Source organism: Panthera uncia, chromosome E3 (genome assembly GCF_023721935.1).
Source record: "Panthera uncia isolate 11264 chromosome E3, Puncia_PCG_1.0, whole genome shotgun sequence".
In the NCBI taxonomy this organism is placed as follows: domain Eukaryota; kingdom Metazoa; phylum Chordata; class Mammalia; order Carnivora; family Felidae; genus Panthera; species Panthera uncia.
Window position 1 is genome coordinate 25,224,816 of NC_064815.1, and position 17,089 is coordinate 25,241,904.

The 17,089-nt window shown below is 52.2% G+C and overlaps 1 protein-coding gene across 1 annotated transcript; it reads left to right on the forward strand.

The window, feature by feature from the left end:
* The first annotated feature begins 60 nt into the window (after positions 1-60).
* Positions 61-15,789, forward strand: MDH2 (malate dehydrogenase 2). The gene is made up of 9 exons (XM_049639215.1): positions 61-222; positions 5,071-5,239; positions 7,027-7,110; positions 7,617-7,726; positions 9,236-9,361; positions 12,007-12,084; positions 13,203-13,302; positions 13,660-13,811; positions 15,474-15,789. Exons 1-9 carry the CDS (start codon positions 157-159, stop codon positions 15,603-15,605), a joined length of 1,017 nt encoding a protein of 338 aa, XP_049495172.1. The 5' UTR covers positions 61-156; the 3' UTR covers positions 15,606-15,789.
* Positions 15,790-17,089: the final 1,300 nt, after the last annotated feature.

Consider the following 17,089-nt stretch of genomic DNA (forward strand, 5'->3'; position numbering starts at 1 on the left):
AGATTTGGGGGGCGGAGGGCGGGGCCGGAAGCCGGGTCATTCTCGCGAGGCCGGGCGGAGCGGAGCCGGCAGGGCCTGTACACCGTGGAGGTCGTTGGTGTCACTTGCCTCCGCCAGCTCCTTTGCCTGCCGGTCCGCGCCCCTCCCGCTACAGCCATGCTGTCCGCCCTCGCCCGCCCTGCCGGCGCCGCTCTCCGCCGCAGCTTCAGCACTTCAGCCCAGGTAGGCCCGATGAGGGGCTGCCTGCAGGCGGGGGTCCCCTGCCTGGGCCACGTGGGTTCTGGGCTCGCGAGCAGCCCTGATCCCCGGGGCCGCCCTAGATCGCAGGGCGGCCCGGTACCGACCCGCGGCTGTGGCGCCCTGGGCCGGCCCGGTTACTGTGCGGGAAGTGCCAAAAGAAAGCCCGGGAGAAAGTGGTGGGGGGAGTCCCCCAGCTCGTCCTCCGGACCTCAAGAGGACCTGTTCTTGCCCTGCATTCCTTCAGGGTTGAGAAGCCCGGGCTGCAGGGCCGAAAGTAATTTATGCTTGTATGCAACTTTCTATAGTACTAACCTTGTTCTTTCTGTAGCATCCGTACACATAACGTGTAATTATTAACTCCATAGTACAAAATGAGATACCGAGGGTAGGGAACTGGTCCAAGGTTGTTACACAGTCATTTAGCCAGAGGATTAAAAGCAGCTCTTCCACTCACCGTCAGTGGCTTTTGAACTACCAAGCTTCCTTTTAAGAACCTAAACACGCTGCTTCCTCTTAAGGACTCTTTTGAAGGATCCTTCCTGCTGTGGGTGGACTGGGCCTGACCCCAGGTGTGGTGACTGTGCAACACTTGGCCTGGGAGTACTTAACCTAAGCTATTTTTAGGCATCTTCTAGGATGGTGGTTCTCAAACTGGTGTGTGTCAGAATCACCTGAAAGCTAATGCAGACCAGACCCAGGTTCATTGAAGGGAGGGTAGTACCTACACCTTTGTATGTTTATCAGGTGTCCCAGGTGATTCCAATATAACCAAAGTTTGAGAACCCAGGAGATGCCCACATTGGCTCTTAAGCACTGCATCCAAAAGGGAGGTGATTAGTAAAGGAGATTCCAAATTTCTGCTTTAGCTTCTGTCCTTCAGGTCAGTTGCTTGTGTATTCAGTTCATTTGAAAAGTAAGTACACAATAATAGCATTGAGTATCCATGCTTGCCAACATCTGTGCTGGGTGCTGCAGGAGATAAGATGTCTAAGAAGTGGCACTTGAGATAGGCTCAAAAGGAGTAAACTTAGGACAGATGCTGAAGATTGATGCTGAGGAGTGGGGGGAAGGGAACTGATCACAGGTAACACCGTGGGATTTGCCGACAGATGGTCTGATAAAGGGTTCCAGACGGAGGACACCAAGACTTCAGGCTTTGACATTGCTGATTGCTGAGATGGGAAAGACTGCTGGCAGAGAGTGGATTTGGACAGGGGGAGGCTATCAGGAGCTCAGTTTGAAGTGTTGAGTTTAAAATGCGTATTGGAGGGGCACCTGGGTAGCTCAGCTGGTTGAGCATTGACTCTTGATTTTGGCCCAGGTCATGGTCCCAGAGTCATGGGATTGAGCCCCGCATCAGGCTCCGTGCTGAACATGTCTCTCCCTCTGCCTCCTCCCCCACTTGCACTCTTTCTCTCTAAAAAATTAAAATAAAATGCATATGGACATAGAAGTGGCAGTATTGATGAAGGCATTAGAGTAAGTCAGAAAGATGAGCTTGAGCAAAGTAGGTAACATTGGTCTAGAGACTTTGGATCCTCTATCCTTAACAGTAAAAGTGAATCAAGTGCACAGCCTCAATATATTTATTTCTCCATGTGTGTACTCATATATGTGTTACAACACAAGAAAATAGAACTTTAAAAAGAAACTATAGTAAACTTATAAAGCACACTGAGGGGGCGCCTGGGTGGCGCAGTCGGTTAAGCGTCCGACTTCAGCCAGGTCACGATCTCGCGGTCCGTGAGTTCGAGCCCCGCGTCAGGCTCTGGGCCGATGGCTCGGAGCCTGGAGCCTGTTTCCGATTCTGTGTCTCCCTCTCTCTCTGCCCCTCCCCCGTTCATGCTCTGTCTCTCTCTGTCCCAAAAATAAATAAAAAAACGTTGAAAAAAAATAAATAAATAAAGCACACTGAGCAGTGTGCTGTTGACCACCACTCCTCAGCGCAGAAAAGGTCAGCAAGTTTGGAGACTGGTCTTTTAGGAAGAGATCACCAGTTAATCTCTGCAGTACCACAGATTCTCATCACATTGTAAAGATTCCACCACCGAAGAACTGTTTTTATACATGTTAACTAAATTAACGAAACCTTGTAATAGACAAACAATGACATCACCTCAACATTGAAAGTAAAAGAAAGAGCGAGGAGGTCATCTTATGTATCATAAGGGAGGAGATTATCTTATTATCATAAGGGACCGATTCACTTAAGGACCCTGATGAGGGCATCAGGTCAGTCTGTTTCTTTTTTATTTTATTTTTGAGTAATCTCCATGGGGCTCCATGGTGGATCCACTGCCCTGGTCAGCCTTGGAAGCCGGGCTGAGCAATCTGGGCATGAGGAACTTCAAGGAGATTTTTGAGCAAGGAAGTGAAATGCCCAAAAGTTTAATTTTCTTTTTTTTAATGAAATTTTTTATTATGTTTATTTTGAGAGAGAGACAGAGACAGAGTGTGAGCGGGGGAGGGGCAGAGAGAGAGAGGGAGACAATCCAAAACAGGCTCCAGGCTCCCAGCTGTCAGCACAGAGCCCCATGCAGGGCTCGAACCCACAAGCCGTGAGATCATGACCTGAGCCGAAGTCAGATGCTTTACTGACTAAGCCACCCAGGTACCCCTCAAAAGTTTAATTTTCTGAAGAATGGTTGAAGGTGGTGGTGAGGGGCCAAAGATAGACAATGGAACAGGAACAGAAGTCAGGGACAGGTTGGGAAGGTGTTTGAGATGCCAAGTCCTTCCTGTCTTAACTGGCGGAAGGGAAGGCAGGATAAGGGAAGAGGCAGGAAATGCTTCTAAGGGTTTGGATTTGGGAGAACACAGGTACTATTTGGGAACAGGGTAGGAGAGATAGCATAAACTTATTTAGACAGTTGGAATGTCTAACAGAGCTGGGAATGTGGGAGTTGGAATTTGAGAGTTCAAGGATTAGAGACAAGACGTGAGAGTGATAACTGAAGGTCTGGAAGTGGATGACATTGCCAGGCCTTGGGTTCTGGTTGATGTGGCTACTGAAGTCTTCTGGGAAGTCAGGGGTCCCCCTTTACAGTACCAATTTAAAAAACAAAACAAAACTGAGTTTGAATTTTAGTTGTGTATGCTTTTAGGGTTTACCTTTCTTAAGCAGATGGCACATGATGGGCGGTTGGTTGGGCTTGGTTTGGGGTTTAGTTTCAGGTTTTGATAACCAAAGTCCATAATTACCAGCATCCGTTGCCGTAGAGATCTGTGTCGATAGTATAAGGACCCTAGATGGCCACATGCAGTGCTTTGGATTTTTGTCTCTGTTTTCTCAGTTTGTCTCCTTCCCTGGCAGCTGCCTGCCTGCCTGCCTGCCAGGAATAATCCCCCTTCTCATTTGTTGGGTTACAGCAGAAACCAGCTCACCGAGGAATTTTGGTTAGGCCTTGAGTGAGCCTTATGGGGAAGGGTACCTTGTGTATAATAAGAGCGAGCTTCAGAGCACTGCTTAGAATAGATCTGTTCTTCTAAGACTTAGTTTTTCTTCTTTTCTTTCTTTCTCTCTCTTTCTTTCTTTCCTTCCTTCCTTCCCAAACTGAAGAATCAAATTGCCTGTGTTTGGCTTGTATCCCACTTCATCATTTCCTTTCATAGGAAAGGTTACCAGGAGGCAGTCATTGAATTAGTTATTCAGGATGGCTGGGGTGAGGGTGGCCTTAATTTAAGTCTCACCTGGTCATCATCCTTCACAGACTCCTCTTCCTCCTTTATGCTGGTATTCATAGGGCTCTGTCTCTAGTGCTCCTGTCACTCTGTGTTCTCTTTTGTGCCTTGTCCGTGGCTACCATTAATCCCAGTGCAGATGGATAGGACCTCCAGACCAAGCTTAAAGGCAACGTTGTCTACTTAAGCCAGGAGGCTGTCATCCCAGATTTGTCCCTCTGCTCACCATCTGGATAGAGGGAGAGGGGAGGGAGTAACTGAATCACTTGTAGCTCACCCATCCTTCATGCTTGCCTTTATCCCACCCTTGAATCATGCTTGGACTATTGCAGTAGTCTCCCTGCCTCCATTCTTGAAGATCTACAGTCTGTCTTCCATTCTGCCTCATAACTTTGTAAAACACAGTTCTGGACATGCTTTTCCCAGCTTTTAAGGCCTTTCAGTGGTCCTCCTTTGCCCAAAAGAACTCGATGCACTCTGCTAGGCCCTTAGCTTTGGCCCTACCTTCTTCCTTCCTCCACGTGTGTCCAGCAATGCTCGAGCCATAGAGGACTGTTTCCCTTCAGTAGGCCATATTCCATACTCCTCCCCCTGGCATCCATCTGGTAAACTCCTACTCATCCTTCAAAATCCCCCCCAAACAGCTCGTTCTCTTTGTACTGCTGCCTTTCCCGGCATCTACCTGTGTGGCGCTTGTCACACTAGATGCCCCTTACCCCGTTTGCACGTCTTTCAGCTCGCAGGCCTTGTTGTAGTTGGCAAGTCATTCTAGCGTGTGGCAGGTAGGAAGTCCGCATCCCCAAGTACCGTGACAGCCTGCTGGTAGGTGCTTGCATGCATGTGTGTATAGTTTTTAAAACTACAGGCTGCAGGGAAGGCAGCCTGAGTGAGGCTTGTTCCCCTTGCGGAGGGCGTGTGCAGTACGACCCGGACCGTGACAACATCTGTAGACCTAAGTTCCTCATTTTCCTGAGATAAGTTTCTGTGTTTCAAAAGAAAACTGGACCTTTGGACTGGTCGAAATACAATTGTGTCTTCTTTGGCACCATGGCCATAAAGGAGGCCCAGTGTGGTATTTTACAGGCTGTCATGTGAATACTTTTAATGCCGATTCTATATTAAGAGTCCTTTCTCTGTGCCCCTTTACAGAACAATGCTAAAGTAGCCGTGTTAGGGGCTTCTGGAGGAATTGGGCAGCCCCTTTCGCTTCTCCTCAAGAACAGCCCCTTGGTGAGCCGCCTGACCCTCTACGACATTGCTCACACACCCGGAGTGGCTGCAGATCTGAGCCACATCGAGACCAGAGCAGCTGTGAAAGGTACTGGGCACGCTGACCCTGGACTCTGCTTCTCTTCTCCCCGGTAGACCGGGATCCAAGCCGTAGAATAGAATTCTTCGACGAAACTACATCAGAGCCAGGGTTTCCATGTTCATCGTAGAACTGAATTTCACAAGTAATTAATGTCTTTCTGGACTTGAGCCTGTAAAAATTATATAGCAATATCTTTCAGAAGAAAACAAAGGTGGTCTAATCTTCCCATTTTTAATTTTTTCTAATTTGAAAAGACAGTAGGATCAGGAAGGGGAATTTGGGGGGACTTATATATCCTGGTTATTTTAACTTTTTTTTTTTTTTTTAAAGTTCACTTTTGAGAGAGAGAGAGCATGCGAGCGGGGCAGAGGCAGAGAGACAGCGGGACAGAGGATCTAAAGCAGGCTCTGTGCTGACAGCAGAGAGCCCGATATGGGGCTTGAACTCAGAAAACCATGAGATCATGGCCTGAGCCGAAGTCAGAAGTTCAACTGACTGAGCCACCCAGGCGCCCCTTACCTTTACTTTGTAGCAGTATTTATCCATGTTACCAAATTGGTTAAACCATTTTTTTTTTTAAGTTTATTCTTAGAGCGAGAATATGTACACACACACACACACACACACACACACACACACACACGCATACACATGCACGAGTGGGGGACGGGCAGAGAGAGACTCCCAAGCAGCCTCCACACTCGGTGCAGAACCCAACATGGGGCTCAATCCCACAACCCTGAAGTCATGACCTGAGCCGAAATCAAGAGTGGGATCCTCAATTGACTGAGCCACCCATGCGCCCCTTGGTTAAATCATTTTTAAGGCAATTCTGTAGTTGGTCACTGATTTATTATGCCCGTCCTGTTGGCCTTTGGGCTATTTCCTGTGTTTCTCCACTGGAGACACAAACACAGCTGTGACGAACATCTTCGTCTTCACATCTTGTTTCTTAGGATTCCAAAAGTGGAATCAGGAGGTGTGACTATGTCAAAGATCATACCGTATTATACACCAAATGGCGGTGCATTGCGGTGGCAGTGATCCGTCTCTGCTGACGGTGTATGGAAGTGCCCTGTGTGGTGGTGTTTACACGCATCCTCCGCTGGTGCAAACAGCTCAGGAGGTCAACTGTCAGAACTTACGTTTTTGTGCCTTCCATAGCCTCAGCTGGTTTGCTCATCCTCTTTCAGGTCTTCTGGAAGGTCCTGCAATAAGGAAAAAGTTCAAATCAAAGCAGATTTTGGTCACTGGAGCAAATTTCCCTTGAAATCTTTGAAAATGGACCTTTTCCCCTACGAGCAAGCAAACTAGATTCAAACGCTTAGAGTCCTGCGTTGTCAGCTCTGTGACTTTCTTTCATGGCGCTCAGTGTGCCTTCTGATCTGACCCCGAGATGGAGCTTTCGTCAGGATGATTGAGGAGGGAGATAAGCAGCTCTTTGACCTGGGGGCTGAGAAGGCCTTTCAGGAGCTAGCGGGTCAGGTGAAGGCAAACAGCGGACTTGGTTTGGTTTGGGGAAAACCTCTAGGGTTGGTCCATTCTGAATGGGTCGGGAGCTGGGCAGTTGGCGGCTGGAGGAAAGTAGCGTGAGAGAGTGCCGGGATTGTCAAACTCATGGGCATTAGTGGCCAGGAAGCACTTCACAGGTGGGCCTTGCACCTGAGGCCTTCAGTCGGCGTTGGACCCGGGTGGGGCTGGCCATCTTCCCCAGCTCTATCCCAAAGATGTGCTCGCCTGCCCAGATCAGAAACGGTGAACTTGCTCTTTCCTGGGGGGATGGTATTTTCTAGGCTACCTCGGACCTGAGCAGCTGCCAGACTGCCTGAAAGGTTGTGATGTGGTGGTTATTCCCGCAGGAGTCCCGAGAAAACCAGGTGTGTGTTTGAAAGCCCTGCCTAGTGTCTCCCTGCGGGTCAGGTGAGGAAGTGGTTTTCCTTTAAACTGGATCAAGTCATTGTTTCCATGGCAGAGAAAAATTCCAAAGGCTCCCCAGTACCTGCAGGATAGAGGGAAATCTCCTCCTTGGCCTGGCAAAAGACTTACACGCGTCTGCTGTGTCTGTCCCCTGCTCAGTCTGGTGCTTCTGTGCCTGCTGTCCGCGTGGAGTGCCCTTTCCTTCACCCGCCCCTCGGGAATTCTCACTGATCCTGGATGATCCTCCTCAGATCCCTCCCTCCCTGGTTCCTCCCCACACTCCACCCCCTCCACCAGCCTCTGTTTGGGCACGTGTCACACTAGCTTGTTTCTCCTACAAGATAGATTTCCTTGGAAGGGGGACCCTGTCTCACCCAGGGTATCTAACAACCGTAACAGAGCACTTGTTACACCTTTGGCAAGTCCTTCCGTGCTCTGTGAGCATGTTGAATTGGCTCGTTCTCAGGCATGACACGGGATGATCTGTTCAACACCAATGCCTCCATCGTGGCCACCCTGACCGCTGCCTGCGCCCAGCATTGCCCCGAGGCCATGATCTGCATCATTTCAAACCCGGTAAGTGCCTCTGGCAGGTAGGCTGTGAATACTGTGCCGAAAGCTCAAAATTAGCAAAAGTGTGCAGATATGCTTACAGAGACAAATATCCGGTTAAGGTGCTGCAGGGGACAGGTTGGATGAAGTAACTGGGAATTTCAGCCTGGGTTTTCCACCATTTGTGTGCCTTTGGGCAAATCACTTCCCCTCTGTGTCTTAGTTTCTCCACCTGAAAAGTCCGTCATTGTTGTTTTAATGTTTGTTTATTTATTTTGAGAGAGCACGTGCACGTGTGCAAGAGGGAAAGGGACAGAGAGAGAGAGAATCCCAGACAGGCTCCGCTGTCCACACAGATGCGGGGCTCGATCCCACAACCCTGAGATCATGACCTGAGCTGAAATCAAGAGTTGGATGCTCAACCGACCGAGCCACCCAGGCGCCCTGGAAAAGTCCATTCTTTAGGCTCCATTCAACCCTGGTGGTTGTGGCCTGTTGACTTCTTTTACTGTATTCTACTCGGGGTTTGCCCTTCCTGGTTCCCTGTCACGCTTGCACAGCCACCCCAGGCCCTGCTCGCGGGTTTTTGTAGGGAGCTTATCCTCTAAACCTGAAAGCACACGTGCTGTCTCCTCCCCGAGAAGACGGCGTGGCCCCCAAGCCTCCCCAGCAGCCCGGGTTGCATTTAACCACAGCCCTCTCCGTGCCTCCCTCCTGGGTGAATCTGGTCTCTGAGGATCGGGTTCTGGGTAGAAGTGCAGCCACAGTGGTGTTGACTGGGGATGTGCCTGCCAATCCACGAGATTGTGCCCCACGAGAGGCTGTGCCCGGTGCCTCTGAGAAGCGGATCTCCACCTGGCTCGCCCTCCTCGGGGCATCCAGTCAGCCATGGAAAGCAGCTGCTGCTGGGAAGCTAACCTGGTGCCTGATAGAAGTCCTGCCGTTTTCTTTCGTTTTTATTACATGTTTTCTATGCACCCGGCAACGTGTCCGCACTTGCTGTATATTAAGTCCTGTAACCCTCACAGCCTCGTGGGGTAGTTGTCTCCTCTGTGTTACGGTGAGGAACCAAGTCCTAGGAGTTGAGGAAGCTTGCCCAGGGTTGCCTCGCAGCGCAGCAGAGCTGGGACTTGACCCCGAGCCCTCGGTCTCTGGCCGTGTGCGATGCCGTCCTGTTTTAGGAATGGCCGTTCAGGTGTCAGCCCCAGCTGGGGAGGACGGTGTCCGGTGGAGCCGTCCTCACCATTTAGGTCGATAGCTGGCAAGGCACGTGCCCATTGGAGCTGTGGGCTCAGAAGCCACTAGGGGTAAACAGCACCTGCCAAGACGAAGGGCTCTTTGTTCACATCAGGGGGAAAAGAGGAAGTTGGCCCACAGTGACCTGTTCTGTCTTGAGGGTGACTTGCTTGTAAACAGCGGAGCGGTTTGGCACCTTAGGACTTATTAATGGTCTGGGGAAGAGACTTGTCCTTCGGTCGCATGCCTCTTCTCTCAGAATGCAGGGCAAGTTACGCCACTCTCTCGATCTACTAGGTTAACTCCACCATCCCGATCACGGCGGAAGTTTTCAAGAAGCATGGCGTATACAACCCCAATAAAATCTTCGGGGTGACAACCCTGGACATTGTCAGAGCCAACACTTTTATTGCAGAACTGAAGGTAAGAGCTGCGCCGGATATTTTTCAAGTTATGTTCCTGGCTATCCTTGACTGACCTGTGGGCATAGGAGACCAGGCACTTAACACGTCACTTGGGACTCCAGAGTCATCAGTGTTCTTGGGGCTTGCCCCTGTTGGGGAGAGTTGCCCTCACGCTTTTTTGGGCAATCCACACAGGCCCATGCAGGTTTGAACCATGGCCAGCTTCAGTCTTGACTCGACTCTGTCTGTCCTCCCTGGTGCCTTATGGGTCCAGGCTTTTCCTGGGTTTCTCGCTGGCTCAGCTGGGTTGTACTCTCCAAGTTCATTGCCTCTGAAAATTAGAACTAACAGGATTTACCTGCTGATTGTTAGACAAATGGTAAAGTTGGCAAACACGAAGAACTAAGGAAGGTTCCGGAAGGCCTGAGGTGTCAGGACTTTCGTTGCTGATCGATAGTTCTGGCTCCCTTCTTGGGTTGCCTCAGCGAGTTCGCATCTGGCCAGTTGCCTGCGGCTCCTTGGGCTGCCGACTGAGCTGCCAGGCCCGTCCTGGGGTGGGTTCGACACGGGCACCAGCTCTGGCGTCCTCGGTGCCTCTCGGTCGCTTCCGAGTCTTGGGGTGTGGATCCAGCAGAACCACTTCCTCTGACCTAAAGAAGTGCCCTTCCTGAGCTTCAGGCCGTTTTTTTCTGACTTTGCAGATGAGGGGGACTCTAAAGTAGGAACAGGGGTCATGCGCACGGCCAAGCAAGGAGGGCACACACGACACCGTTGACCTTCGTTGTACCCCCTGCTCCCTGTGCGCCTGGCAGGTTTGCCTCTGAGGCGTGACACCCTGCTTCAGCTCGTGCTGCGGTGCGTCCCCAGCTTCTGCGCTAGGCGCGGGTGTCCCAGAGATCCAGAAGATAGGGGAGCCCTTGGGATTCAAGAGACAATATTATCGAGTAACCGGTTCGGCGCGGGCGTGTAGGGCGGTTGTCTGAGTCAGGACCAGCTTTCTGGGTGAGCTTGTGCTCAGCTGAGTCTGACCGAGAACGGGCCAAGAGGGTGGGGTTCGGGCTTCCTGAGGCTCCCAGCCCAGTTTCATGGAAGCCACAGTGCTCATTCCCTTTGGGCTCTCGTGGTGCTACCAGCTCTTGGCCGAAGCACACCATCTCCCCCAGGCCCCAGAGCTGCGGCAACACACCGGCTACATGGGGCTGGTTTGGTTACTTAGAATTACATAAAACTAGAAATCCGTGTCCTCGTTGCACTGGCCACATTTCAGATGTGGCTTCTGTGTTCTCGCAGAAAGTTCTGGACGGTGCTATCGTAGCCAGAGAAGTTCTGTTTGAGGTGGAGGAAGGGGGGGGGGTCTTGGCCCCTGGCAGAGACTCTAATGCTTGTCAGGCTTCAGTTCAGTGAATTGCCCTTTACCTCAGGTCTCTGGCGTTCTGAGAAAATCCTGAATTGTATCAGGAATGAATGTTGGCCCTTAAACCTCCAGCGTCTGGACCCTCCTCAGTCCCTCAGCCATCTCTTGCCCCCTTTGCCACCTTCTCTTTGCATTTCTTCTGATGTTGTAGGTATTTCTTGTACCCTAGGCCTCTGCTCATTTAGCCTAGAAAACGCTTCCTTTGGCAAAGTCCTCCTGCTGCTTCCCAGATGAAGTTAAGTCTCTCCCAAGAAGGCTCTCCCAGGCTAAGGAAGTGCTACCCTTCCGAGGCCGCCCCATGCGGCTGTCTTAGCACATGACAGTGGGACGTCATTTGTGTCTGTCTTATAATCGACAGTGAGTGTCTCAAAAACGGGGGCTCTGTCTGTCCACGCCTGTGTCCCTGGTGACCAGCACACTGCCTTGGCACAGAGGTACCTCCACGTGAGCCCCCTGCTCCGTGAACTTGATCCGGCTGTGTCCCCCTTCCCGGGCAAGGCTGGTTCCTAACTGAGGGCTGCTCTCTTTAACAGCCACGGCATTTGAGAAAAGTGGCATCATTTGGGGACTGCTCACTTCCCTCCCATAACTCCCACCAGATTCCTTTTTTTGACCGTCTTAAGAAATACCTGGTCCACAGATTTGTGGGGGCGTTGTGCCTCCGGTTTAACAAACGAATCAGCCTCTTCTGGCAGGCCCCCCACAAAGAACCATGGGGTTTTGACCCCTTACAACTCAGTTTTATTCTGTCCTGATCACAGATTGAGCTGACAGAGTTCTCACCCCCGGGTTTCCTAGAATTGTTTTTGAATTTTGCTCTAGAATGAAGGCAAGGGAATTTGACTTGTTGTCTCTGACACAGTGTAGGGACATGAATCTGGGCTTGTGCTAGGAGAATGACATTAGCTCTGGGGAAGACGACGGTCATCCTCAGGTTCTGAGAAGATACCAGACTGATGAGGATCACCGGGGGGGACCCTACATGGAGGCCGTTTTCTGCTCGCTGTAAAGGAAGACCCTCGTAGTAACCTCCCCAGATGACGCGTCACTCCGCGCTGCCCCGTTCACACTGCTGCTCCACCATGTGGTGGGGCCGGGGGAGGGACTCTAAATACAGCTGGACTCAGTCTTTTGTGGTTTCTTTGTTCTGAGTTCCGTGGGTTTTTCCAGGATCGGTGCTTTAGGTGGATATGACTTTTTATACTCAAAGAGCTTTAAAAATTAACAAAGCTTTATACTCTGGTGGCCAGGGTTTGGATCCAGCTCGAGTCAATGTTCCTGTCATTGGTGGCCATGCTGGGAAGACCATCATCCCCCTTATCTCTCAGGTAAGTGCGTCACCTTTGCCAGGAAGCCTTAGGATCACGAATGCCTTTCAGGGGTTCCGCTTTGAGGCACTAAAGACAGACTGACAAAGAACTCAGCATCTTTGTATTTCGAGAGGATTCCTGCTGTGGTTACGGCCCGCCCATTGTCTGGGGGGCTCTCGAGTGGCCAGTGGGGCTGCGGTTGGGCTCCGGCAACTCGGGGTCCACACCTGCGGGAGTGAGCGCGGTCAGAAGGTGCTCGCGGCGGCCTGCTCCCAACACGGCGAGACTGCCATGGGGACCGCTGAATTCCCGGGTAGGTCAGAGCAGGCAAAGCTGTTGTGTTTAAAAACGAGTAGAGACCAGGTGAACGCCACCGCGAATGAGGAAAATGAAACCAGTGTCCTGATCCCCGAGTTTAATGCACACGGAAGGACTCAAAATATTTGTGGTGTCCTCACCAGAAGTGCATAACGTTGTAAGAAAAGCATGAGGGAAATCTCCCGTAAATCTAAATTGAGAGACATTCTACAAAATGAGCAGTCGGTACTCTTGACAAGTGTCCCGGAAGACGGGACCACTAAGGAGTAGACTGAGCTGGGGTAACCATCCGCTGGGGTCCTGGATCAGAAAAGGGACAGGAAAGGGACAACAGTGGGGAAGTGGGTGACCTCTGGGTGGGGCCCGTAGTCAACATATCGATGAAGATTTTCTGTTCCTTAGAATTGCCCCGTGGTTACGTGAGATGCTAACGTTAGGGTAGGCTGGGTGAGGGAAATCTTTGTGCTGTTTTTACGACTCTTCGCTAAATCTAAAATTAGTCCAAAATACTAAAAGTTCTTTAAAAATGAGTAGGAACCAGGAGCGCCTGGCTGGCTCAGTCGCTGGAGCCTATGACTCTTAATCTCGGGGTCGTGAGTTCAAGCCCCAGGTTGGGTGTGGAACCCACTTAAAAAAAAAAAAAATGAGTAGGGACCGCACTACACCTCCCAAAAAGGTGACGTACTTTAAAGCAAAGGTGGTCTTGGTATCCCGTGCAGTGGCGGCGGGGGGGTCCTGCCATGACAGGGGGAGGGAACATGGGGTCTGGGAGTGGCAGCAGCCCCTGCTCACGTGCTCCCTGTGACTTTGGCCTGCAGTGTACTCCCAAGGTGGACCTACCCCAGGACCAGCTGACAGCCGTCACTGGGCGGATCCAGGAGGCCGGCACGGAGGTGGTGAAGGCCAAAGCTGGAGCAGGTAGATTCTTGGGGGACGACCCCCGTGTGGGGTGCTGATGCCAGAGGCCCTCCACCTCACGGCTGAAGACCGGAAGGGCCCGGGCAGGCAGCGAACCCTTCTCTTAGCTTCAGATGTGTTCACTGGGTGGGCCCGTCCCGCAGCAGAGGGCAGCTCGGCTGTGTGGCATGGAAGGGTGTCTGAGCTTGGCGAAGCCAGTTGTGTGCCATTCGTGAGTTTGTAAAATGAAGAGATGCTGACTGAATTCTTCACCGCTAAAGGGGAAGATGTGGAAGATGTTACTTAGCTGACAGGGTGGCCTCTCCTGGGCTTTACCGTCCCGGTGCTGGCTTGGCTAACCTGCCCGTGCCCTCCTAGGCTCTGCCACCCTGTCTATGGCATACGCCGGAGCCCGGTTTGTCTTCTCCCTCGTGGATGCCATCAACGGAAAGGAAGGAGTTGTCGAATGTTCCTTCGTTAAATCCCAAGAAACAGACTGTCCCTATTTCTCCACACCTTTACTGCTGGGGGTACGTATCCTGGAGGCTGTGTCTTGGGCTCGCGGAAGGAGGCTCATTGTCTATGCTTAAGGTCGGGAGCCCTGGCTGTTTGCTCCGTAATTCGGTTTCCCGTTGTGCGGTAACTGTATCCCGGTGCCTGGCCTGTGCTGGGGTTTGGAGGGTGGACGCACATCATAGAATTAAGAGCAGGGAGAAACCTCAGGCTGAGGGGGGCTGCGTAGGAACCCGCTGGCACGTGAATCCCTTCCCTGTGGCTCTGCCGGCTGGTCAGCGCAGCTGTCTCAGTGTGTTTCTTTCTTTTTTGTTTTAATTTTTTTTTAATGTTTCTTCTTGAGAAGAACAGAGACAGAGCACGAGCTGGGGAGGGGCAGAGCGAGAATGAGACACAGAATCCGAAGCAGGCTCCAGGCTCTGAGCTGTCAGTACAGAGCCCAATGCGGGGCTCGAACCCACAAGCTGTGAGATCATGACCTGAGCTGAAGTCGGACGCTCAACCGACTGAGCCACCCAGGTGCCCCTCGCTGTGTTTCTTGATGAGACACGTGTTCTATCTCCAGGCGGCCGTGGGCACTTCTGGAGGAAAAGGCTTCCCTTCCCCATCCTGTGTGACGTCGCCCCGTGGCTCATGCTTGTTCGTTCTTGCTCTGACCTCGGGGCGCGCCGAGCCCCGTCCCTCTTCCGGGGAGGCCTGGAGAGCTGGCAGAGCTGTGATATTTTCCAGCTCAGGTGCCCCTGCTCCCTTGCTCTCACCCCTACCGGTTTTCTTCCTGGAATGTGTTGCAGACCCCCTTGGAACCGTGGTGTCTGGGATAGAGCCCCTCTGGCCCCAGTGCTTGGCTTCAGTCAGGCTGTTTTGGAGGCAGCTGTCCGGTCTGATGACCCTCCCCAAGCCTTCAGGGAGCAGAAACCCCTAAGTCTCACTCTGTTTCTGACGTGCGGGTGGCTGCTGACGTCAGGCAGATGTGTGGTTGCCTTCATCTTCTCCCCAGAAAGGAACTGTGTGGTGACATGCCAAGCCACCCAGGGGCCCTTCCCACAGATGCCCTGGTGTCCAAAGATCCCGGAGACAATGGCCCCCGGCCTCGGGGACTCCGTGTGGTGGAGAGACCCACTAAACAGACTAATGCCGTGACCAGTGTGGTGGGGCAGGCCCTGGAGTCAGGGAGGGCTCTCCAGGGAGATGGCCTGGAAGCCTCCCCTGCTCACACAGACACCAGCTCAACCGTGGAGGTGACACGGTGACAGACACCTGTTGTTTTCCTGATGTCACATCGGACCCGGGTGGCTATTACCAACTCGGGGAAAAGACTAGAACCCAAAAGTATGCTCTGTGTTGGGAAGAAAAACATTCGGCGCTGCTAATGACCAAGCACCCTGGGTGCCAAGTCGCCCGCGTGTGTTCTCACCGCCTCCTTTGAGGTGGAGAGTATGCCCGTTTTCTAGATGAGGAAACCGCCTTGGCCAAAGTGCACATGGTGTGAGTGAACGAGTCCAGATCCCAGCCGAGGATCGTCTGCCTGAAGCCCGGGCTCGGGGCAGAGCCGTGAAGTTACATGGCGGGTTTTGCTCAACAGCCTCGTCCACAGAAACCGGCTGTAAAATTTACAGTATTTTTAGCGGTTGTTGTTAATTTCAGAATTGTCCGTTTTTACCACCTCCTCTCTCCTCCAGAAAAAGGGCATCGAGAAGAACCTAGGCATCGGCAAGATCTCTCCTTTCGAAGAGAAGATGATCGCCGAAGCCCTCCCTGAGCTGAAGGCCTCCATCAAGAAAGGAGAAGAGTTCGTGAAGAACATGAAATGAGAGGGCAGTTGGTGAGCGGTCCGCATCCCTAACTTATGAAGGCATCATGTCCCTGTAAAGCCGTCTCACACCCCTTCGTGTTTCAGTCGCGTTACCCACGAGTGTTGTGTTAACGTTGCCGCCCCTTCCAAATCGTGGGTCTGTCTGTGGGTGCCTCAATAAAAGCAGGCTCTGAATTTCTTTATCAAGGTCTCCGTAAACGTGCTTTCTTCCCCCTGCTTCAGAGGGCCTGGCATCACGAATCGGAAGATGTTATTTACATATTAGACTGATGCATGATGGTTTCATCAGTAGCTTCGAGAACATCTAGAATCTTTATCGGTGGCTGTCCCCCCCCCCCCCAACCCTGCCCTGCAACAGTGTGTCCCTCAGCTGTGCAAACTGAGGAGGGCTCGGCTCCGATTCCTGAGTCCTTGGAACGCAGCTGTGGTGGGGTGACAGCTGGTGGCACTTGCCCAGCTGCCCTTTTCCATCCCCAGTCCTTCCCACATGGTGGTTTCTGCCTAAGCAGACCGCTCCATCGTCTACGCTGGAGCTGCCTTGGCTGACTTCCGTCTCTCTCTGAACCCCATCGTCCCCTCACCAGGCCCGGGTGTTCAGAGACGGGGACTGCCCCAGGCAGAGTTGTGAGGAAAGTCAGGGCAGGAGCAGAAAAAACCAAAACTCCAGCTGCCGTGGCTGCGCTGGGGACACAAGAAGGCTGGCTCCGTGTCTTCATCAGAGGCCTAAAAAGGAACTTGGTTGTATTCTCTGGCCTTAGCGTAAATGGGGGGGACCTATTCCCATTGTCCGTGCCTGAGAAGGAACGTGGTGGCGGCAACTGGATGAACTTAAGTGAAGGGCAAAAGGGCAGGTGGGGGCGGAGCTGAGCCCAGCGCCCAACACCCATGTGTCTACAGCAGCTTCTCTTTAAAACGGACGGACGTTATCATTGTGACATCGTTGTTTTGTTACGAGTCCTCAATATGTGTCTGCTGCTTAAAACCTAAAACAGCAGCCAAAAAATAAAGCAGGAAAATAATCGCTGGTAATGGAATCTGTCCTCTTGCTTATTTTGTAAGTTAACACTTCGTGTGCCAGTTTGCATGCAGCCCACGCTTCCGGTTCTCTTACTGTAAAACAACCGCCCCCCCCCCCAGTCTAGTTGCTCGAGAGCCACTTTATGCACCTCCCCCCCTTTCTGCATGTGGACAAGGTTCTGCTGGGTGGTCCCCACCCCACCAGGTGCAGGAACTGGCCAGTCTGGCCCACTGGAGACTATAGCTCGCCATGGCTGGTGTTGGGGGGACCCTGGGGCAGCCAGGCTTGTCACTCTCCACGGGGCCTCTGTGCAGAGTGGGCAGACTTCTTCCTTGACAGCTCAGGGTTCCCAAAAGTGCAAAAGCAGAAACTGCCAGGCATCAGGATGGGCTCAGAACCGGCCCGGCATCACTTCTGCCACATCCTCGTGCTTAAAGCAGGTCCCCCGGCAGGCCCCGGCGTGT